The 25,677-nt window shown below is 44.5% G+C and overlaps 1 protein-coding gene across 1 annotated transcript; it reads left to right on the forward strand.

The window, feature by feature from the left end:
- The first annotated feature begins 9,605 nt into the window (after positions 1 to 9,605).
- LOC123111660 (protein PHR1-LIKE 2) lies at positions 9,606 to 15,506 on the forward strand. The gene is made up of 6 exons (XM_044532491.1): positions 9,606 to 9,965; positions 12,201 to 12,277; positions 12,363 to 12,417; positions 14,387 to 14,456; positions 14,589 to 14,658; positions 14,929 to 15,506. Exons 1-6 carry the CDS (start codon positions 9,788 to 9,790, stop codon positions 15,244 to 15,246), a joined length of 768 nt encoding a protein of 255 aa, XP_044388426.1. The 5' UTR covers positions 9,606 to 9,787; the 3' UTR covers positions 15,247 to 15,506.
- The last annotated feature ends 10,171 nt before the right edge of the window (positions 15,507 to 25,677 follow it).

The raw sequence follows: 25,677 nt of genomic DNA on the forward strand, positions 1-25,677 counted from the left end.
CTCAACAGGCGGCTTATTCATATAGTCGTGATCAGATTCGTTCAACCCCACATCCAAGCCGGAGTTACATCAGACACATTGACGAACCGCCCGTGTCGAGCAGTGAGCGGCATCGCAATCAACCTCGTAGGCCTGACCCGCTGCGCGTTGGTAATGAGGCTCAGACTTTGGTAGACCAGGGCAGAGTGCGGCGTGAGGCGGAATTGGCAACTCAGCTGGCGGCTCAACAACAATCTCCGGCTTATCCGTCCGCATCTATCGAGGCAAGGGTGACCTATAGAACCTTGGGTGCACCGTGTTTAGTGCTAGCTCTATGCAATGAGCACTTGCCTAAGGATTTCAAGGGCCCCGTAAGGTGCCTAACTACACGGTAGATCAGCCGCCAGAGGCTTGGATTGAGAGTTATGAGATGGCCATGGAGATGCTGGATGTCAGTGATGCTGCATGTGCTAAGTATTTCACCATGATGTTGGATAGGCCGGCTCGTACTTGGTTGAAAGGCCTGTCCGCTAACTCCATTAGGTCATGGGCAGAGTTGAAGATGCGATTTATTCAAAATTTTAAAGACACATGCAAGCAGCTTATGTCGATTCTGGATTTTGATTCTTGCGTCCAAGGTGAAGGTGAGTCAACAACCAATTGTGTGCGCCAGATCTCAGGTGTTATACACTCATCAGATAGTATCAACGCCGGTTCAGCAGTCCTGATGTTAGAGAAGAACTGCCATTTTCTTCCCCTTAAGCAGAAATTGGGGCGGCTTAAGCATGATTGCAATGGTATGGGGGAGCTCATGGCGGCTCTCGTCAAATATGACGACTCTGATAGCACAGAAGACCCTGAGTCTGATGAGGAGAAGGTTGGAAAGGGGAAGAAGAGTGGCAATGCAAAGGGACAACATAACACGACGAGTCAAGGTGGCAATGGTAAACGTAAGGCGGACGGCGGGTTAGACTTCATGGCTAACACCAATACGCAGAGTAATAACCAGTGTCGTAAGGGTAAAATGCAAGCACCCTGGTTTGGAGGGCCGAAGTTCAACCTTGAGGCCATGATGAATTAGCCTTGTCCGAAGTATGAAACCCAGGATAAGCCGACCAGTCATCTGTGGAAGGATTGCTTCATCATGAGGGAGTACAAAAACTCTAATTTTTCCAGAACAATCATGGCCCGCACGGCGGTTCAGGTTCCGGCTCTCATGGACCTGGTTTTGGAGGTGGCGGTTTAAGCTCTGGCTTTCAAGGCCAAGGTAATCAAGGTGATTTTAATCAGCAATCTGGGCAAGGGAATCAGCAGCAGCATTCTGGTTATCAGAGTAATCCAAAGCAGCTGAATAGTGGTCAGTATCATGTGTTCACCACAAGCTTGTGCAAGCGAGATCGGAAAATCCATAAGCAGGCGGTGAACTTAGTTGAGCCGGCAGTACCTCATTATTTGAGGTGGTCTGAGCAGCCTATCGTATGGAGCCGAGAGGATCACCCGCCCCGAGTTGACAATCCAGGTCAGTTGGCATTGGTGGTGGCTCCGCAGGTAGGAGGGTATAAGCTTACAAAGGTGCTCATGGATGGGGGCAGCAGTATCAATATCCTTTACTATGAGACTTTTCATCGCATGAATTTGATGGACAAAGATCTTAAGACATCTTCTACTATTTTCCATGGGGTGGTGCCTGGTAAGTCACCATATCTAGTGGGTAAGATAACACTGGAGGTGGCTTTTGGAGATGACCATGATTCCAGAGCTGAGAAATTGACCTTTGAAGTGGTTAAGATCAAAAGCCCGTACATGCTCTGTTTGGGTGGCCGGCTTACGCCAAGTTTATGGCGCGGCCGTGTTATGTTTACTTGCAGCTTAAAATGACGGGTCATAAGGGCACCATCACGGTGCATGGTGATAGGAATATTGCTCTAGATTGTGAAGAAGGTGATGCTACGAATGCTGAGTCAGCTTGTGCTATAGAGGAGTTGAAATTTTATAAAGACGATGTTGACCTGGCGGATATGACGCCTTTGAAGAGGCCAACTACAGAAAATGACCCCCTGTTGAAGTTTAAATCGGCAGATGACACTAAATTGGTTGATTTTGTGCCTGGCGACTCATCCAAGCAGTTCATCATTAGTGCTAATATGTATCCGAAATAGGAAAGCACGCTCATCGAGTTCATCCGTGAGAACCGGGACATCTTTGCATGGAAACCTTCTGACATGCTAGGTGTATCGAGGGAACTCGCTGAGCACACCCTTAATGTGGATCCAAAGTTTAAGCCGGTCAAGTAATTTCTTCGTTGTTTTAACAAAGAGAGGCGCAAAGCAATTGGTGAAGAAGTGGCCCGGCTCTTGGCGGCAGGATTCATCATTGAAATTTTCATATTGAATGGTTGGCTCACCCGGTGCTGGTACTTAAGAAAAATGGGACTTGGCGTATGTGTGTGGATTATACAGACCTTAACAATGCCCGTCCGGCTGATCTTTTTGCTCTCCCTCGTATTGATCAGATTATTGATGTTACGACGGGTTGTGAGCGTTTGAACTTACTGGATGCTTATTCTGGTTATCATCATATCAAGATGGCAGTTAAGGACCAGGAGAAGACAACTTTCATCACTCCCTTTGGAGCCTTATTCTATGTGTCTATGCCTTTTGGGCTCAAGAGTGTCCAGGTGACTTACCAACGGTGTGTTCAGAATTGCCTTCATGACCAGATTGGACGTAATGTTCATGCCTATGTGGATGATATTATTGTGAAATCCAGGGAAAATGATACTTTGATAGATGATCTGAAAGAGACCTTTGACAATCTCCGGGTCTATAAAATGATGCTTAACCCGGCCAAGTGTGTCTTTGGTGTGCCGGCAGGCAAGTTATTGGGTTTCCTGGCACTAGTATGCGTCGGTGCTATACAAACGATTTTTAACCTCTTTCAGCAACGACACTTGGAACCATCGCCAAGTGAGTGTGGGCGATAGGGGGTCCTTCCCACACGACCCAGAAATCGTCAGGGATATGGCCTCCTGGCACACACGATCGGCAAAATGAGGTCGTGTGCGACCGGAGAGCGAGCAAATACGGTTATACATACAGTAGTGCTAAAAAAATTACAATTATACATGCGTAATAGTTTCCTGTCATAAGTACATCCCACACAGTCAGTCCCCGCTAAACGTTTCTGTTCGTATATATATCCCACACAGTCGCTCCAAGGAAAACTTTTCCGTTCGCACGTACATCACACACAATTTTCCCCGTTAAATCGTTTTTGATAGCTTTGACATCGCACACAATATTAACAATTTTATCGTTTGCGTTATTGAATGCATCACACACAGTTTTTATGCGGTAAACATTTGCGGAAGGTGGCCTAATGCAAACAGTTTGGAAGAAAATGTCGTGTGTGATTGTTCATCGATCCAACACGGGTTATTCCTAGAAACTGTGTGTGTTGCCTTAGGTCATCGCCCACGATATTTTCTCAATAACCGTTTGCAATAGCAAAAACCAATTAGGAGGCTAATTTTCCATTAACAGGCTAATTACCCCTATTATTAATAATCCATTTATTAATCTAATTGACATTCATATTAAACACATAATATATTCCATTCCCATATTAAGGAAGCAAGATTTCATAATTTACATACATCAGATTACAACTGATATAGCTTCGGCACTCAGCTACCCCATTACACAACTGCACCAGCACCAAATTTCACATGCAACATCTAGAACCTTTCAAAATTAGCATCATAGACGGTACATAGACAAATGCATCTCATTGAGAAAACTATTGAAGCGAAAGACGGATATTGAGCCTTCATTGATATTGAAGGTCTTTGCAACTTTAGGCCAGTGCCTGTGGATGATTGACCATCCATCCTTCGTCCTCTTCAGGAACACTTCAATATTGAACCGTGGGTGTTGTATGAATACCTTCCTTGCCTCCTGACCATACAGGTGGTTTGAGAGGTAATCATCAGTGAACTATTTTGGAAAGGCCTAAAAATAAGGATGTGCATAAATATCTTCTCTATATTGGAAATGGGGCAAAGGAATAAAAAAGACAAGGCATAATAGTTAGTACCATCCTGTAGTGAACTGATGTCTTGTTCATTATGCAGACAAAGATCTTGTTATTTTTGTCGCTAATTTCTTTATCCTAACAATCTTTCCGAGTTTCTTTACTTGACTGATATTCATGACAACTCATTTCCCCATATGCAAAAAGGGTCGAACAGTGGGTCAAAACCTCTGACAGCAGGACCTACATGTGCAAGACCAAATTGTTCAAAACCTAAGTATTAGAATGGTTCCTGCAATTGCACAATAATGTGCTATTAGACAAAGGACTATGCATGTGTCAAACCTCGATTTTAAACCTCAGTGCTTCCCATTGCTTCCCTACAACACATATAAGGTAGTTAGTGATCAGGTTAAGTGAGGATTCACATGCTATTAGTAAAATATGTTGATGAAAAATAAGCACATTGCAAATTCATCAGATTAATTCAAGCCACATGGAAAACCCATTATCCAAACCAAGCATCATTAAGAACTACTCCCTCCATCCCATAATGTAAGAAGTATTTAACACTAGTGGATGGATGAGATTCATCATGTAATCGAGTTAGTTTTGTTATGGTTTGATCCCTAGTATCCACTATGTTCTGAGATTGATGTTGTTATGACTTTGCTATGCTTAATGCTTGTCACTAGGGCCCGGGTGCCATGATTTCATGTCTGAACCGTTTATGTTTTCACCATTATATCTATGTTCTAGATCCGATCTTGCAAGTCATATTCACCTATTATGTGTTATATGATCCGTAAACCCCATTGTGACAGTAATTGGGATTCTTTCCGGTGATGACCGAAATTTGAGGAGTTCATGTATTCACTATGTGTTAATGCTTTGTTCCGGTTCTCAATTAAAAGGAGGCCTTAATACCCCTTAGTTTCCTTATGGACCCCACTGCCACGGGAGGGTAGGACAAAAGATGTCATGCAAGTTATTTTCCATAAGCACGTATGACTATTTACGGAATACATGCCTACATTATATTTATGAACTGGAGCTAATTTTGTATCGCCCTAGGTTATGACTGTTATATGATGAATATAATCCAGCGAATTCACCGATCCAATGTCTACGAGTTTTCCACATATTGTTCTTCCTAAGTTACTATTGTTGCTGTCACTGTTACACTTGATACAAAACCATTGCTATCAATGTTACCGTTACTGTTACCACTGCTATCAAAACTATCATAGTACTGTGCTACTGATCACTGTGTTGTAGATATTTAATCTCTACGTGTGGTTGAATTGACAACTCAACTGCTAATATTTGCAAATATTCTTTGACTCCCCTTGTGTCGAATCTATAAATTTGGGTTGAATACTCTACCCTCGAAAACGGTTGCGATCCCATATACTTGTTGGTTATCAATGATCATCAGTGAACTGCCAACATACCAAAACTGCATGAGTTTTATCAAACTTCATAGTTAAACGAGCCTCACAATAGCATTGAGTCTTCGCTCTAAGCCTACGGTTCTGACCTTCCATTGTTAGAAACCTGCTCTGCCATTTTCCAGCCCTGGAACAAACATACCTCCTCAAGTGGATACTTCCTGTAGCACCTTTTCCTCATTTCATCAAGTCCCTCGTAATGTTGAACCCACATTCCTTCGCGTACTTGTTGTGGAACACATGTGCCTCCCCTTCTGAGTCGAACGTCTTTGCCGTTACCATCCAATGCCTATCCAGGGACTCTTGTTGATATTCATCATACCCAATGTCCAGTTCAAATTCAACATCATCGTCATGGTCATCGTGCCCGCTAGGACCACCAACCCCCTGTAAAATTAGACAAAGAACCATGTAAGTCACTCAGTTGTTATATCGTTCCTTGCACTATACATTTTTATCGTACTTGGCTCACACTTTCAACATAAGATTCATCGACGTTGTTCTGCTCATTGTCATCATCGACATCGGTCTGCTCATTTTCATCATCCACGTCTACTTTGTACAAATAAAGTAAGACATGTAAGTGCTAATGTTGTTGTTATATCATTCCTTGTCCTGCATACTTTTCAACATATCTAGCTCGTGCTTTCAGCATAAGATTCATCTATATTGTTGTGCTCATGGTCATCATCAACATGTATATGTACTGATCTAAAGTAAGACATGTAAGTGCCAATGTTGTTGTTTGCCATAATTTTTTTGTCAACGTTCGCGTCACTTACAGTAATATGTTATCCTCGGGAGGTAGGTTGACATTTGATGAGGAGGATTCATTCTTGCTACCAGAATCATCGCTTGCATATCCGGTTTGAAGCTCCATCGGTGCACCTTCAAATGAAGTGTGCCATCAATCTAAACACTACACAACGTCATCACACACATAATCAGTTCAACTGCGAGACGGCGATGTGTGATGTAAAAAAAACATGCGCGAAAGTAAAGTACATGTCATAATTGTGGTCCACACAAATTTATTTGGAATCATTAAGATGTGCATAAAGCCATTGTCAAATTATCCAGGCAAGGCTGAATTTTCACTCCATTTCAATATGTATTGAATTACAATTGCAACAAAAAAAGTGCAAATATGCAAACCTTTTGTCGATTCAATGCAGGCCAGGCGTCGACATTGTCCTCGGCTTGGTCGGCGACATGGGAGAGGGTAGGAGCGTCGACGACAATGTTTTGGCGCCTTCCACCAGGGCCGACAATGCGTGTGTGGGGGTGGGGGAAGAGGGGGAATGCCGACGATGGCGTGCTGGCGCCGGGGAGGGTGGCGACTACGATGCCGTGTGCTACAAGGAAGGCGTGGAAGGTGCCATGCGATGATGCCTATGAGCCTAACGATGACGATTAGAAATGGCCGCCCGCCGGAGTCACGACGGCGGCAACTAATCGTTAGGGTTTCAAATTGGGTGGGGCGAGGGGTGCACGCGACAGGTTTCTTTCTTTTTTCATTGGATCATACTGGCGGTTAGAGCAGCCGAACATACGTCGCACGTGAATTAGTGGGTCAACCCCAATACATACTAAAGTGGGTACAATTTGACAATGCTTTATAATATCTTTTATATGTTTAGCGGGGGTTGTACCGTGCTGTTTGTTTAGATTTTAGGGCAACTCAAACGCACGACCCCAAATGGACATCCATTTTGTCCAAATTTCGTCCGTTTGGGGCAGAAAAATGGACACGCCCGTCCGCTTGCGATTTGTGCGGCCGTCAGTGCGTCCAACCGGCCCACCGCATCCCAAACTGTCCTTTTTTTTGGACTTCAAATTTTACCCAATAGACCCAAATAAACATTGCAAATAATATAAAAAATTAATATAAACATTAAAACGTCCATAATACCCAAGTTCACCACATTAATATAAACAAAAACTTAAAAACATTTTAAAAACTAGATAAAGGCCCGTCGCCGCCATGGCCGCCGTCGTCTTCCGTAGCCACTGTCCTCCTCATCATCATCGTCCCCAATGAGTTCGACGTACGGCGGTGGCTGCCAGAGGTGGGCTGGTAGCCCCCGCCAGGCCGGAGGCGCCTGCTATGGTGGTTGCAGTGGCGCCTGCACCACCTCCTCCCGTGGCGGGGACGGTGACCATCGAGGCTCAGGCTTTCATGGCACGGTCTCCGTCCATGACCAGGGCTGCCCGACCAAGGTCAGGTTCCATCCCGCCGGCTCCTCCTCCCTCCGCGCCTTCGAACAGACATCCTTCATGGCCTCCTCCTTGACATAGGCGTCCAGCTCCGGGAAGGCGAAGTCGCCTACCGCTAACAAGGTCATTATCTCCTCTAAGCCTGCCATTTGCGCTCGTTGTGGGTGTGGAGGGAGTCCTCCATCACCAGCCTCATCAGCGCCTCCTCCTCGTCGGTGGTCATTGGAGCGAGCGGTGGTGGGGACGGCGACGACGAAGGGGTTGGCGTCAGGCCGCGAACCAGCCTACGCCCGCGTGGCTGGGGCGGGCTGGGAGCGCGAGCGTGGCGGGCTCGGAGCACGACCGACAAAATAAGATTGCTGGCGTAGATCGTGCTTGTCGCGCAGCCAAGTATCCCACAACAGGGGATCGACGGCACCGAGATCGGTGGAATGGGCACCCGATCCGCGGAGAGGTGCCAATTATTGGGGAGGTGCACGTCGTCCCACGGGAGCAGCGTGCCCGTCTCCCAATAGCGCTTGTAGATGTCCGCCTTGACGTACATCTGCATCCGCGATGCGGCCGCCGCCGGCGCTATGTGGAATGCTGCGGGAGGCGGTGGTGGAGGGGTGGAGCTGTGACGGTGGCCGAATGACGACCCGACCTCGTGGTCGTGCCTCGTCCTGCGGCCGGGGAACCAGCGGCCAACCATTGCCATCGACGAGGGAAGGTGGAAGAGCTTGGGGGGGCTAGGGTTTGCATGTCGGGGCTCGAGGAGGCACGCCTAGATGGAAGTGGAAGCATGTGGACTGGCCGGTCCATGACTTCCACATTAAAAAGGACGACGACGGGTAGTTGGGTGGCTGCCAGGTGGGGTCGCCCACGCGTGTGCCGTAAACGGTGAGAAGTAGGTGGGCGGCTGCCACGCAGGCCCGAGGTAGGCACGGAGCGGGCGCGTGGGCGTCCGTTCAACATCCGTGTGAACGCTAACCGGACACAGTTTTACGTCGGAAATGGGGTAAGCCAGATGTCAAACAGACAAAAAAATACGGACATGGTCGGGCGCTGGGCCGTGTCGTCTGTTCGTTTGGGCCCAAACGAACAGACATGGACCGGAGTTGGAGTTGCCCTTACGCTCCTTTCTCTTGCCTTGAAGATACCCTAAATTTGTCAACCAAGTAAGCACACTCAGGATGCCCCTTTCATGTTTTTCTCTTCCCAAACGCGTTAATCAACAACTTCTTATAATATCGACTGACCACCGGCTGTTCCACAAGCAGCTAGAAATGAAATTAACTTTCCAGGATTGGATTTCCGGGCGCGGAAGCGGAAGCACGCATGACGTCCGGGCGCAGACACGAGCATGTGCAGGGAAGGATTTTTTTATGGCACGCATCGCAGAAGTGGGGAAAAATAAACAAATGGAGCAGATGCAGCCAGTGGTCTGTTCCGGCGTTGGGTCCTTGCATGAGCAGAGCTAGCTAGCGTCCATCCACTAGCTTTTACTTTAAGGAAACGGGAAACCAGAGTAAACTAAACCCAGTTGCCAATTTGCTCTTCACCAAACACGCACAGCGACAGATCGAGAAGCCAGAGCTGCTGAAAATTCAATGCGCCAATCATTGCGGCGCAGCAGCACCAGCAGCAACCAGGGACTCATCATCCCTTCTTCTCCTGGCAGTAAATGAGCAGTGCAAGTTCTTCATTTCTCTCTGGAACTTCAGTTCAATCGGTGAAGAAAGGATTATCTGAGATAATTTAACAGTGGAAGTAAGTTGGATTGGTAAACAAAGGATAATATTGGCGAGATAATTTAACACCGGAAGTAAGTTGGATTTTGTTATTATATGAACAGTAGAAAATGACGTTGATCTGCGCTAATCACCATTGTTATGTGCAGGAGGGCTTGACAAATCACTGGGCAAGCTAGAGAGGGGGGGGGGGGGGGGGGGGGCGAGGGGAACAAACCACCACTGGAAAAAGGCCGCAGAAGAGAAGGGGGAAACAGGAGAGAGAAAGGCGAGGAACTTTTCGTTGGATCCTTCGCTTTTGGGGACGAAGGAGGAGAAGGTCTCTGTCCCTCTCCACCTCCGCCTCCCTTCTTGGCTGGAGAGGAGCAGGAGGAGAAGATGTTTCCCCCTGGCCTGATCCACCACCGCACGGACGGCCCCGGGCCCGGCGAGGTGCCGCGCTCCGGCGGCGCGCCCAGCCTCGTGCTCACGGCGGACCCCAAGCCCCGACTCCGGTGGACGGCCGACCTCCACGAGCGCTTCGTCGACGCCGTCGCCCAGCTCGGCGGGCCCGAGAGTGAGACGCTCCCCCCTTCCCCCCTCCCCCATTTTTCCTCCACCCTCCGTCCCTCCGGTTCGTCAAGCATGGCCATTGGAGGGCAATGCGTGCTTGCTGGGTGGGGGCTCTCTTTCTTGGTTGGTGCGACCGTGCGCTTTGACTCCAGCGCGGCATGTGAGTCCACTTGCTGGTTTGGGACCAAGGATTTGAGCCATTGGGGGCGTCTGTGCTGAAGATTTAGGAAAGTTTGGATCAAAGCTTGGGTCTTTGTTACCTGGGACAACACTTCGCTGAAATGCGCGATGTTGGACGAGGAGCAGTGTATTTGCGCTTAGGATTCAACACGCCCTTGGATTTGGTGTTAGTCTACTCATGGCAGATTTTGCTTGCTTTTGAGCTGGGAAGAGATGTGTCCTGCGTTGCGAGGGCTATGTGGTTGGTCTTACTTAGTACAGTTTGAGGCTTTTGGTTCAGATGAAAAGGTCATTTTGGCCGATCTTGGATTCCAGCACGTTGCAGGAACTAGATAATTTGATTATACTCTCTAGAGAGAAATGTCGATGATCCCATTGAATAAGGAAAGAAGTTTCTGCGCACTCAGGGGCTGGTTTCGTGGGGATGCAAGGATCGGTAGGCGAAACAGGGCAACTTTTGCTTTTCTTTAACGGTGTTACTTCAGTTTATTTGTTCTCGGATAAGGTCATATTTGTTGCTTGCATCAGCTCAGAATTTGAACAAACAGGCAGCTATGGACAATCTTCGAAATATCGGATATCGGGTTCATGTCGGTTCGACCTTGGCATTATCAGATGTCGGGCGATATATCGGATGATATGTAGGCGTATCGAAACAAAAATGTTTGCATCTGTTGAGTTATTTGTGTTTATATCATGCCACTCCCACATAAATAGTATATATAAAAAACACACTTGGGCATATTGAGTGTATAAATAAAGGTTTTTGGTGGTTTGCGTAAGAAATGGGCAAATAGGCACTCGTCAAATCTTTATTGTGATGGTAAAACGTTATAGACACGCCATTACATAAATTGCACATTAATTTAATAATCTGATGAAGTTGTACGTGTATAAATTTTATGGATAAAAATGACCTGTCACGTACATATTGGTCAATGCCGACCGAAATATCAGTCAAAATATCATCCATATCAGGCCATGGACAGGGGTGCCTGGAAGCTATCTATCCATGTGCCAGAACCATGAGTTGGTTGCGAGATCTTATGGGTTTCAACTCTAGCCTACCCCAACTTGTTTGGGACTAAACGCTTTGTTGTTGTTGTTGTTGTTGTATAGTTGATTTGGTATCGTTATCACCAGTACTGAAATATCGGACATCTTTCTTTCTATCTAATGGATATACATGCAGTGGCTTGCGTGTTCTCGAAAGAAAAAAGAAATATTGGACAATATATTAATCGTATCGGTTGATATTTAGAAGTATTTAGAAGCTTGGCAGAGTAACGATCATGGATGCTAGTCATGGTGGTAAATTGTAGTCATATGATGGCCAGTCATGATGCACCATGTCTTGATGATAATGTTCGTTGTCAGTGTGCGCGTGCGTGTGTGTGGCATTGTAAGTTGTGTGGAAATAGCAGAAAGGTAGTTTACGGAGTGGGTCTTTTTCTTCACTGTCTTAGCCTCTTGGGTACCCTTACGCTATTTTATTTGGTTTCAATTGCTTTAAACCATTATAGTCAATTGCCTGGGTTTTGGGGGTAATTGCAAATTGTGATTGTTAATGTTGCTTTTTCTGTCAAAGGTCAGCTTTTCCTTTTACCCTTTTCTTCTAAATACTGACCTTTTATTAAAAAATATAATTCAGGTAAATGTTAAGTATGATTTCTGTGACTATTTTTCTCAAGTTGGCTAGTTACCTGGTCAGGAAAGCCTTATGTAAATGTCAAAAGGTTACAAATTAAAGTTCTGTTTAGCTGACAATAATAATGAGCATTTTATTCCAATGATAGTAATAATGATCATAACCAGAAAGCAAATATGAGCAATTATTTGTTGCATTCCATCGTTTTGAATCTTGGTTCCTGGGGCATGACGATCTCTTTGCATGATATCCATATGCTTGTAAATGCCAAATTATAGCCCAACCATGTTAGAACCTGAAATTTCCATTTTGTATTAGTTGAATGCTATCACTGTAACCTACTATCTCGCTAATGACCTTTTTTTAATACACCTTTGAATATAGTAGTTAAATGCATGGTTTCTCTTGCAGAAGCAACACCAAAAACTATCTTAAGGACAATGGGTGTAAAGGGACTAACGCTTTTCCACTTGAAGAGTCATCTTCAGGTACTTCTGCATACACACATGCTTCTTACTATATCTTGAATACAGCTGTTTTATTTTGTGTTTGCTCTTTTATTCGTACGACCAGAAATACAGAATGGGGAAACAAACTGGGAAGGAGACGCCGGAGCAATCTAAAGATGGTAAGTAATATAAAGCAGTCTACTGATCTCAGTGTTTCTGTTGATTAATCAGTTTGGACCAGATTCAGCGTATGTTGCAAAGAACCACTTAGTGCAAACTTCTTGAAAGGTTAGGATTGGTGGGAGTTTCCAGGTTTGGTGATGGCAGGCAGCCTAGACTAATGTCTGTTTGGTTGCTTATGATGCACATCTCTTCGTTGAGAAAGATCTGTGGAAGGAAGAGAGTGGGGACTGACGACTGAGGGGGAATTTTTGTATAGATGGGTGTATTTATTTTTTCACTTGACACAGTATTGCATCGACTATAGCAAAATTTTGGTGTGTATTGTAGCAGAAAGTTTTGGATTGTTATCGTTGTGCATTTGAAAGAATTAGTGTCTGTGATGTGCGTACATTGCCGGTAATACAGTTAAGCAGCCATTATCTGCAGCTATGCACTTGCCATAACTACTTTAATATGAATTGGTTGTGAATGCATTGATAGAGCGATGGTAAAATGCCCCAGTGGCCTTCACCCCCAGGCAGAGTTCCTTTTAACAAAAAATATGAATTGGTTCATCACATCATGATTTTGTATCTACATGCAATTAAAGAGGGAAAAACTTGGAACTTGATCTTGCTTGGTTAGCAATAGCAACTTTAGTGTTTGTTTACATTGTTGCTTATTGCAGCATAATATTGTGTTGACAAGTTCACATGCAAATGTTTGAAAATTAAGTTAGGTGTTTTGGGTATATCCTAGAGTTGCACTTTCCCACTGCAGTTATGCTTTCTTTATTGAATCTTTGTAACTCCATTCTAGTATTGGTACTGCTTTGGTTTCTGTTGTACCAGCCATGACATGATACATGCATATATGTGGATGCGGCTCTGAGCTGCCTGATGTTTTTGGAGAATGTGCAAAAAGCAGCTGCACATCTTTTCATTAAAAGGAAAAGCAAGTTAAGTTCGCATGAGTTTTTAGCGATAGGCCAACACAATGCATAAGACAAACTGAACACAAGGGTTCAGATAGAATATATACTACACATACTAGTTAGCTTCACATGCATCACATGTTCCCACATGTAAACCGAGATTGCCATGTATGTGTTGAATTATGTACGCTACACCAGCCTCATGCTATACGGCACTGGCTATAGATGCGATTCCATCGAACTGCTCACCACATACGGCTGTTCATGTCTATCGTGTGATGGTAAGAAGGGGGGGGGGGGGCATGGAAGGGGCTATTGCTTTTATTTTAGGGACGGAAAGGGTTCAGGGCTGATTCACGGATGTTTCTAGAACGACTTAGAGAAACGAGCTTACTACTGTAGCTGTGAATCCCAGCATCCTAGGCCCTCGGATGAGGCCAATCAAAGGTAGAAATTGCATTCTGATGTTTGGATTCAAACTTTCAAAATTGCTACACTATATAGTAGTATAGATAAATCAACAGTTAGGTAAGATCTGGTCATTTAAGTTTTAAAGGTTGCAAATGAGAAGAGAAGTCTTGTTTAATGCACTTCTATTGTCTCGTTTTTAGCTCGTCGCTGTTTAATGATAAGATCTGGTCATTTAAATTTTAATGTTTTTAAAGGTTATAAATCAACAGTGCTGTCAGTCTCTCAGCTCGTTGCTCATTTGTTGCATCTGTCTTGCGTAGTAGCACTACTTATCCCACACGCACTGATTAATGCAGTTTGTTGTATGATTTCTTCTTGTCAATCACCAGTAACTTCACAAGAATAACAAATGACTATCGTATGTCAAATTGTAGGTAAATATGAACCATAAGTTTTGCAATGATTTTATGAAGAAACTCAGGACTAGTATGCACATCTATAGTTCTGACCTAAAAAATCTCTTGGAAAATTCTGTTAGGTCTTGCCATTTCTGATAGAAAATCTCTGGAAAATTCCTTTTAAGTCATGTCATTTCTGACTTCAGTTCTGTGTCTGCCTTCCCTGGTTTCCCCAATTTGCAGGGTCTTATCTTCTTGATGCTCAAGGTGGAATGAGCCTGTCTCCCAGAGTTTCTACTCAAGATGCGAAAGAGTAAATTCCACGAGCTACTCCTTGTCCTTCATGCCTTTTTTTGGAAGAATATGAGTACATTTACGATATCTACTTTGATAGTGCTATCTGAAAGAGCTACATGCTTACAAACTTTATAATCACTCGCTGCAGAAGTCAAGAAGTTAAAGAAGCCCTGAGAGCACAGATGGAGATGCAACGAAGCCTGCATGAACAAGTGGAGGTAACATTGACCACTTCTTCTGTCATATTCTTAGTTGTCTCATGTGTGCTGCCAGACAAGAAGAATTTGTTTGCCAACTTCAGTATTTGCTCTCTAGTTTCTACTCCCTCCGTTCCAAATTACTCGTCGTGGTTTTAGTTCAAATTTTGAACTAAAACCACGACGAGTAATTTGGAACGGAGGGAGTACATATTTAAGGTTAGCATTGAAGTATGAATGAGATGTCCACACACGCTGCCTGACCGCCTTTTTTGTTTCCACCATGATCAGGTTCAGAAGCATGTGGACATCAGGATGGACGCGTACACGACGTACATCAACACCCTGCTGGAGAAGGCCTGCAAGATCGTCTCGGAGCAGTTCGCGTCGAGCGGCTTCAGCGTCTCCGACCAGAGTCTCCCGGAGCTGTCCTCCGGCGGCGTCATGTGCGGCACCGCCACCGACGCGCTGAGCTCCTCCGTGTTCCACCAGCTCTCCGTCAGCTCGATCAACATGCACAGCCCGGGGGGCAAGCCTTCTCCGTCGGGCATGGAAGGCCAGCTGCTTCTCCAGAGGTCACCCGAGTTCAAACGCAAGTCATCCTGCTGAGATCCAAATTCTGGGTGAAAAAGTTAGCTTAATCGTCTGCTGTAGCCATGTCGAATCTCGGCCGATCTGTAAACTGACTCTTGTTTCTCTTGCCACTGCATGCCAAGAAGCAAGGTTTTTTATCGATTAATCGTCGACCTATGTTTATATATATAATGCCTAATGTGCTGCTAGTCAAGTGCCTTGATTGATATGTCACTGTTTTTATTATTTATATCATGGCATTATTATTCCTAATAGTAAACACGTATATCCATTTACCACATTTCCAAGATCACATTTACAAATGCGTGCCTTGCCTGCGCATGTAAGCACTCGGGTGTTCCTGTCGCATCATTTGCTTCAGTTTTGAGTGAAGAGCTTGGCTCTTTTGTGCACCCTGCGGGACCAGACTTGCGGGCTAATCTACTACCCCCTCTATTCCAAAATGTAAGACTTGTTTTACACTATCATAGCTAGTGTAAGAAAACTTCTTACATTTTGGGACGGAGGGAGTAGTTGAACATCCGTGCTTTGGCGTCGAGAAATCCTCGTCCAATGTTTAAGAATGACTTTTGAATCCAATTCGACCTTTGTTCCATAGAGGCAAGTAACAAATGCTAGGAGGTAGAACCAATTACACTCTCAGAAAACAGATACTTGGACAGGCGGTCCTGAGCAAAAAAATGTGACTACGGCCTGAATAACCCAGCATTACCTAATCTGCTTGACAACCAGTGCCCGCAAGGCGCAAGCGCATTGAGAGAGAGCTCACAGCATTCAGCGGGTTCAGCTCCCTCCAATGTACCGCATCCTCACTCAGAATCTCAACGTGTTAGCCGACTTGGATTGTGGGCAGCTGCATAGGTTTGGTGCTCCACAGGGCGTGTTTGGTTGCGTGCACCATTCCCCCCTGCATGTGTGACTCAATGGAGCCTGGCTAAGTAAATGCGGACTAAAAATCATGTTCTGCATGTACTCCATCCGTTCCTAAATATAAGTCTTTATAGAGATTTCACTATGAACCACATACGGATGTATATAGATGCATTTTAGAGTGTAGTTCATTCATCTTACTCCGTATGTGGTCCATAGTGGAATGTCTCCAAAGACTTATATTTAGGAACGGAGGGAGTAGTTTGGTTGCCTTCATTGCATCATTGACCATATTATGCATGTTGTGTGGTGACCTGCATTTGTGCTTTAGGGACGAGCAGATACAAACCATGGTGGTTGGTTAATTGGTTGTATGCACGTAGCTGTTCTATTCACCCCTTTCAAATATGGTGGACTCACCACTCAAATACATAAAACTTCACAACAAACATCATGTATGAACAACACAGTTGACACTACTCCTTGTCATTAGCACGCTATTAAACAGTGCATCATACCAACTAGAACATCAGTTTACCTGATGTTCTAGTTGGTATGATGCACTGTTTTACAGCAAACTCGACAGGAGGAAGAGCATGACCCATGTCGTTGTTAGGGCAATGTCTCTCTCTAAGTAGTTTTGGTGATTGATGACAATGCTTTTGTGGACTAATCGTGTGCATTGAGTTTTTCAGAGATTCATTCATTGGAACGAGACGTTTCCTTCCCCTCAGAGCTTTAAGTAAAGACGGTGTAGTCTCTTTCGTTTCGGTTTTGGTGAACTTGAGTTGTAGGAGACACTGTACTATCAAGAGGGGGTCCGCAATGGAAATACTAGGGTGGAATCAACACGTACACTTCATTTTTTGCACCCCCAGCTCCTTTCCTCTCCCTGGAGCTTGTCGTTTCATCGGAAGTGGAGATTGTGAGGAAATAGCGGTAGTACCGCCGCCAGCGCGGTAGTACCGCCCATGGTCCTCAAGCGGCAGTACCGCTGTCCTGCAGCGGTAGTACCACTTGGGTGCATCAGCGGCAGTACCGTCCTGGTTCGGCACGGCACCGCTACCGCCTCGATTCGAGGATATCTTTTCTCGTGTCGGGTTGTGCGGCAGTAGTAGCGGCAGTAGCAGCGGTAGTAGCGCACGTGAGCGGTAGTACCGCGACTACCACCGCTACTAGTGCCGCCCATACCCTCCTTTTCTCTCCCGCTCTCCCTCTTTTGCTTCTGCTCTCAGTCTCTGTGGTAGTACCGCTGGTGGTCGCGGTAGTACCGCTGCCACCAGCAGTAGTACCGCTCTACTTAGCAGTAGTACCGCTCTGCGCGGGTTGAAGAGGGGGTAACGGTTGGATTGATTCCCCCACTATAAAAGGAGGTCTTCTTCTCCAAGTTGACTTACCTCTTCTCTCCCCAAGCTTCATTTTCGCCCGATCTCTCTCCCTAGCCAATCAAACTTGTTGATTTTCTAGGGATTGGTTGAGAAGGCCCCGATCCACACTTCCACCAAGAGAAATTTGATTCCCACCAATATAGCCCTTGCATATCTTGTTACTCTTGGGTGTTTGGGCACCCTAGACGGTTGAGGTCACCGCGGAGCCATATTCCATTGTGGTGAAGCTTCATGGTGTCGTTGGGAGCCTCCAATTAAGTTGTGGAGATAGCCCCAACCTTGTTTGTAAAGGTTTGGTCGCCGCCTTCAAGGGCACCAATAGTGGAATCACGACATCTCGCATTGTGTGAGGGCGTGAGGAGAATACGGTGGCCCTAGTGGCTTCTTGGGGAGCATTGTGCCTCCACACCGCTCCAACGGAGACATACTTCCTCTCAAAGGGAAGGAACTTTGGTAACACATCCTCGTCTCCACCGACTCCACTCTTGGTTATCTCTCACCTTTACTTGTGCAAGATTGTTTTGTGTTGTACCCCTTGCTTGCGTGTGTGCTTGTTGTTGTTGCATCATATAGGTTGTTCACCTAGTTGCACATCTACAGAATCTACTTTGATGCTAAGTTTAATTTGGTCAAGAAAAGCTAAAAATTGTTAGTTGCCTATTCACCCCCCTCTAGTCAACCATATCGATCCTTTCAATTGGTATCAGAGCCTCGTCTCTTTATTAAGGACTTTGCCATCCGAAGAGTATGGTTGACACCACAGATGAGGTGGAGGATCACCCCGGTGCGAATCCCACTTTGTCTGCGGCCGATGGGGGATCCTCGGTCTATCATGAGGAGTTTAATGCGGCTATGGACACATTGAAAACCTCCATGACGGCCGAGGTTAAAGGCATGCTTAAGGAGTTTCTTGATGGGCTTAAATTATACACCGACCCATTGGAAGTGGTTGATCTCGCTAACAAGGTGGCGGATGCTAACTCCAAAAAGGGGGAAGCTAGCAGTAAGCAAGTTCATTTGCCTAGTGGTAGAAGTGGGAGTGGCGTCTTTGCCCATGTTGAACCTCCACTTACTTATGGAGGACCGGTTCCCTCCATGCATATGAATCATGTTGGTCCTCCTCCTAAGCTTGTGAAAAATGAGGATTTTGCTTCTTGGGTGTATCGCTTTAAACGTCATTAAAATCATAGTTCTACTAATATTTGGAGAATTATTGAGCAAGGTTTCTACCCGCACGACCCAAGCAACTTCACTCCTAGAGAAGCCGCGGACCATCAAATCGACGAGTCCGCTCTCTTCATTCTCCAAGAAGCAATTCCTCCCGAAGATATTGTACACCTCCGACCTTTCACCGTGGACAAGGAAGCATGGCAACATGTCGCAAGCATTCAACGCTCCAACTTTGAAGTGGTACAAGGTGAAGCCGATGATTTTGTGATGAATGAAGATGAAGAACCTCGTGAGCTTTACCGGAGATTAACCACTCTCACGGTCTCACTCCGAGATCATGGGAGCAAGGATACAGATGACAATTGGATAAAGCGCAAGTTTCTCCAGGCCATGATGCCCTACCACAAGGCCATGTCCTCTGTCATCCATCAAAGGCCAGACTTTCATGCCTTGTCCTTAAGTGAAGTGTTGGATGAGTTTGTTTCTATGAGGATCTTGGACAAGACCGCCAACAATGCGGTGTTATGTTCTCAATGATCAAAGAAGCCCAACCTTGCTTTGAAGGCCAAGACTAGTGTGGAAGAAGAGAGTGAAGAGGAAGAAGAGGAATGTTGCCCCGAAGATACCAAGTATGCTTATCATGAGCACATAGCTCTCGCGTCACGGGAAATTTGGAGCAAGAAGAACACAAGGCCCAACTTCAACAAGAACAACTCAAGTGGCACCAAGTGCAAGCAACGTGTGAGGACATGCTATAACTGTGGCAATGTGAGCCACTTTGTTGCGGAATGCCCGTATGAGAAGAGGGGAAGACAATGGGGGCAAGCTTATCCGGAAAGACAAGGCCAAGTCCTTCCCCAACAAGAACAACTTCACCAAGAAGACTCCTCCCAAGGGGTTGGTGGCACAAGAAGAGTACAATGAGGATGATGATGATGAAGACGGTGAGACGGTTGCCATGGCCTCCGTTGCCATTGCAAGAACTCCACGGGTGTCCCTCTTCGACTTACCCAATGAAAACATCATCGCCAAGTGCCTCATGGCTAAAGCCACCAACAAGGTAACCCCCAACATCAAAACCACCATCACTACTAATCCTTCCTTGACGAATTGCATTGATGAAAGCGAGGGGTCGAAGGAGGAAGAAAATGAATTTGAGTCTTTTATGAATAAGCTCAAGGATAAATCCAAGAAGCACTTCGTTGATCTCTTAGAACAACTTGGTGAAGCCAATGACATGATCGAGGCTCACGAAGAAACCATCTCTAAGATGGAAGAGCATAGTCGTGACTATGCCGATGAGATATCAGATCTCTCTAATGCGCTTGAGGTAGAGCGTCTTCATTGTTTGGCTCTTGAGGAGTCACACAACGATGATCTTGCTAAATGAAAGAAAGATCTTGATCATGCTCTTGTTGTGTCTCGTGTGCTCAATTCCAAGAAGGTTAAACTTGGGGTTGACCATGCTATACTCAAGGAGGAGTTTGATATACTTGACAAGGCTCACAAGGCCTTGAAGAGTGCGCGTGCAAGCCTCAAAGTGTCTCATGATCAACTCCTAGTGAAGCTACACTACTGCAGGATGCTGCTAACGCGACACTACGATCAGAGACCCTTCGATGAAACTGTGTGCGATGCAATAATCGCAAATGGTGGTGTAAAAAAACATTCAAAAAAGGTGCAAAACATTTGCGATGGAGGATGCACCAAACACGGTTCATATTTTAGTTGCGTGTGCGATGCAGGGCATATGGTTCAGTTCAATTAACCATTTTTTATAAGGAGGAACAAAAGAAACAGGCAGCCAAATGAAGGTGTGTGCGATGTACAGCATACGGTTCACTCGGATGAAATGTTTGTGATTAGGAAACACAAAAGAAATGGTCAGCCAGATCAAGGTGTGTGCGATGTACAGCATACAGTTCACTCGGATGAACTGTTTGTGATTAGGCAACACAAAAGAAACGGTCAGCCAGATCAAGGTGCGTGCGATATACGACATGCGGTTCACTCGGATGAACTGTTTGCATTGAGACAAGAGAACAGAAATGGTTCAATATAACAAATACCATAAATATTGCAAGGTTCAAATTCAAAGATTACAACGCCCAAATTCAAACATTGCAAACCACGTCATTTCTGAAAAGGGATCAGCCGTTGACAAGTCATGTATGGGTTTGACACAATGACTTCCAATTGCTTTGCCATATGCTCTTTCAATACGAAGTTTGGCATTTTTGGAGGCACTTCCATTCCGCAGTACCTGCCGGCTCTGATAATCATACCATTCATCTTTCCTAATTGAATGTGTGTTCAACCTCAGTACCCTCAGCACGTTTGCTCTAGCAAGAAAGAACCTAGTGAGTGTAATCTCCGGTAAGGTCCCTCGATAGGAGTTCAAAGTAATATTTGAGATATGCAGATCCAGGCATTCGATGTGATTGTCTTTATAAACATTATCCACCTCCGGGCCTATTATTATCAGCAAAAGAAGAGAATGTGTTAGTGCCTACATGCAGTTTTGAACACTTCTACACGTCCATTTGGTTTGCAGGATTTGTAAAATGCACCAACGTGCCATCTTTGATCTGGCATGATTAACATGGGCATTTGATTACAATCTAGAAACATGTAGCCTTCTTCACAAGAGGTTGGATTGGATGAAAAATTCCCTAAGTAAACTAGTACAGATGAATCCAAAGGAGAAATGCTTATGGACGATTGTAACCATATGAATGAAGCAACCAATATGGGGTGGGGTGATGACCCACAAGTATAGGGGATCTATCATAGTCCTTTTGATAAGTAAGAGTGTCGGACCCAACGAGGAGCAGAAGGAAATGACAAGCGGTTTTCAGTAAGGTATTCTCTGCAAACACTGAAATTGTAGGTAACAGATAGTTTTGTGATAAGGTAATTTGTAACGGGTAACAAGCAATGAAAGTAAATAAGGTGCAGCAAGGTGGCCCAATCCTTTTGTAGCAAAGGACAAGCCTGGACAAATTCTTATAATGAGAAAAGCGCTCCTGAGGACACATGGGAATTATCGTCAAGCTAGTTTTCATCACGTTCATATGATTCGCATTCGTTACTTTGATAATTTGATATGTGGGTGGACCAGTGCTTGGGTGCTGCCCTTTCTTGGACAAGCATCCCACTTATGATTAACCCCTATTGCAAGCATCCGCAACTACAAAAGAAGTATTAAGGTAAACCTAACCATAGCATGAAACATATGGATCCAAATCAGCCCCTTACGAAGCAACGCATAAACTAGGGTTTAAGCTTATGTCACTCTAGCAACCCATCATCTAATTATTACTCCCCAATGCCTTCCTCTAGGCCCAAATAATGGTGAAGTGTCATGTAGTCGACGTTCACATAACACCACTAGAGGAGAGACAACATACATCTCATCAAAATATCGAACGAACACCAAATCCACATGACTACTAATAGCAAGACTTCACCCATGTCCTCAGGAACAAACATAACTACTCAAAAAGCATATTCATGTTCATGATCAGAGGGGTATTAATATGCATTAAGGATCTGAACAAATAATCTTCCACCGGATAAACCAACTAGCATCAACTATAAGGAGTAATCAACACTACTAGCAACCCACAGGTACCAATCTGAGGTTTTGGTACAAAGATTGGATACAAGAGATGAAATAGGGTTTGAGAGGAGATGGTGCTGGTGAATATGTTGATGGATATTGACCCCCTCCCGATGAGAAGATCATTGGTGATGACAACGGTGATGATTTCCCCCTCCCGGAGGGAAGTTTCCCGGGCAGAACAGCTCCGTCGGAGCCCTAGATTGGTTCCGCCAAGGTTCCGCCTCATGGCGGCGGAGTTTCGTCCCGTGAGCTTGCTTATGATTTTTTCCAGGGTAGAAGACTTCATATAGCAGAAGATGGGCACCGGAGGGCCACCAGGGGGCCCACGAGGCAGGGGGCGCGCCCTATAAGGGTGGACGCGCCCCCCACCCTCGTGGACGGTGAGTGGCCCCCCTCAGGTATTTCTTCCGCTGGATATTTTTCGTTAATTACAAAAATGACTTTCGTGGAGTTTCAGGACTTTTGGAGCTGTGTAGAATAGGTTTCCAATATTTGCTCCTTTTCCAGCCCAAAATCCCAGCTGCCCGCATTCTCCCTCTTCATATTAAACCTTGTAAAATACGAGAGAATAACCATAAGTATTGTGACATAACGTGTAATAACAGCCCATTATGCAATAAATATCGATATAAAAGCATGATGCAAAATGGACGTATCAACTCCCTCAAGCTTAGACCTCGCTTGTCCTCAAGCAGAAGCCGATATCGAAAAATATGTCCACGTGTTTAGAGATAGAGGTGTCGATAAAAATAAAATACGGACATGAGGGCATCATGATCATTCTTATAACAACAACATATATATATACATATATATATATATATTGTCATATGATTTCTTATGCTCAAGTAACAATCTATTCACAATGTCAAGCATGGTTCAGAAACTTCATTGAGAACTAACAAACTATAATCTCAGTCATTGAAGCAATTGCAATTTATCATAACATCGGAAAGAGTCAACGTAAGAGCTTTTCAGCAAGTCCACATACTCAACTATCATTTAGTCTTTCACAATTGCTGACACTCACGCAATACTTATGGTTATGGAGTTTTAATCGGACATAGAGAAAGATAGGGGCTTATAGTGTTGCCTCCCAACGTTTTACCTCAAGGGTAATGTCAATAATAATAGTTCATGCTAACTTACATCGAATTGGATATATATATATATATATATATATATATATATATATATCAAGATCTTTCCAACACGAGGTGCTTGCCAAAGGATAAAATAAAAAGGGAAAGGTGAAGATCACCTTGACTCTTGCATAATGTAAAAGACATAACGTAAAAGATAGGCCTTTCGCAGAGGGAAGCAGAGGTTGTCATGTGCTTTTTGGGTGGATGCACGAAATCTTAGTGCAAAAGAATGCCACTTTATATTGCCACTTGTGATATGAACCTTTATTATGCAGTCTGTTGCTTTTATTACTTACGTATCACACGATTGTATAAAGCTTATTTTCTCTGCACTAATAAGTCATACATATTTAGAGAGAGCAATTTTTATTGCTTGCAACTTGACAACTTACTTGAAGGATCTTACTCAATCCATAGGTAGGTATGGTGGACTCTCATGGCAAAATTGGGTTTAAGGATATTTGGAAGCACAAGTAGTATCTCTACTTGGTGCAAGGAATTTGGCTAGCATGAGGGGGAAAGGCAAGCTCAACATGTTGGACGATCCATGACAATACACTTTAACTGAGATGTAAGAAAACATAACCCATTACGTTGTCTTCCTTGTCCAACATCAACTCTTTAGCATGCCATACTTTAATGAGTGCTCACAATCATAAAAGATGTCCACAATAGTATATTTATATGTGAAAACTTCTCTTTCTTTATTACTTCCTATTAATTGCAACGATGACCAAAACTATGTCTGCCAACTCTCAACAACTTTTAGGCCTCATACTCTTTATGTGTGAAGTCATTACTATTCATAAGATTAATATAAACTCTTTTATTCTTTTTATTATTTCTATTTTCTCAGGATCATAGCAAGATAGCAAAGCCCTTGACTGAACACTAATCTTTATTATATATAGCTCACGGACTCGATTACAAAGAGAGATCACAAAGCAAAACTCAAAACTAATTCATATCAAAACTTTATTCTACTAGATCAAGATATTACCAAAAGGATCGAACTAATTAAAACGATAAAGATAGGAGTGTGATGGTGATACGATATCGGGGCACCTCCCCCAAGCTTGGCAGTTGCCAAGGGGAGTGCCCATACCCATGTGATTATGTCTCCTTCTTCGGAGTTGGTGGTGTGATATTCTTGGCGATGATGCCCCTCAAGATACGATTCTCCTCCTCGAGCTTATTGACTTGTTGCTTGAGGTCCATATTTTCCTTGCGGAGCTTTCCCGTGACGGCCAAAGCTCCTTTCACCCAAGGATGTTGCATAGCTTCTAGAGAACAAGTGACACTCCTTTTCATACTTTCATAAGAAAGAAATTTAACATTGGAAGGGATAACCGAGTGTGGAATAGCTGAGCTCTGTAGTTCCCCCATCATGAATCCTGCTTGGAAGCGAGAGGTAACTTCTTGATCCTCCTCCATGGCATCTATCCTTTTCAAGTCGGCCTCCATCTCATCCTCCGTTGCTGGCCCAAAGTGATAATCATCGTTGTTTGCTCCTGGACCTGGCGTCGGATGAGACACCCTACTCTCCCCGACTGACTCTTGAGAAGACATCTTGCTCTAAATCTGCAACAGAAACATCTCAAAACAAAAACAGAAGGTTTTTGCGTGATACAGTGGTCAAAACCTTCCGGAGATTATATAATGAATTTTTACCAACCAAAAGAAGTATCGTGCAAGAAAACGGAGTCCGGAGAGCACACGAGGTGCCCATGAGGCAGGGGGCACGCCCAGTAAGGTAGGGTGCACCCTCCACCCTCGTGGACGCCTCGTGTCCTTCCTGGACTACTTCTTATTTTTCTATTTTCTTAAATATTCCAAAACAGAGAAAAATTGCTATTAGAACTGTTTTGGAGTTGGTTTACTTACCGTACCACATACCTATTCCTTTTCGGAGTCTAAAATGCTCCGGAAAGTGTCTGTTATGTATTCCTCCGGTGTTACGGTTTTAATAATATTAGTTTCAACATTTATTGGGTTACCTGAGATATAATTGAAAGATCGAGGATGTCGCCTAGAGGGGGGGGGGGGTGAATAGGCGCTTTAAAATAATTACGGTTTAGGATTGAACAAATGCGGAATAAACCTAGCGGTTAATTTGTCAAGCACAAAACCTACAACAACTAGGCTCACCTATGTGCACCAACAACTTATGCTAAGCAAGATAAGCAACTATGTGATAGCAAGATATATGACAAAGAACAATATGGCTATCACAAAGTAAAGTGCATAA

The sequence above is a fragment of the Triticum aestivum genome, chromosome 5B, assembly GCF_018294505.1.
Source record: "Triticum aestivum cultivar Chinese Spring chromosome 5B, IWGSC CS RefSeq v2.1, whole genome shotgun sequence".
NCBI lineage: Eukaryota > Viridiplantae > Streptophyta > Magnoliopsida > Poales > Poaceae > Triticum > Triticum aestivum.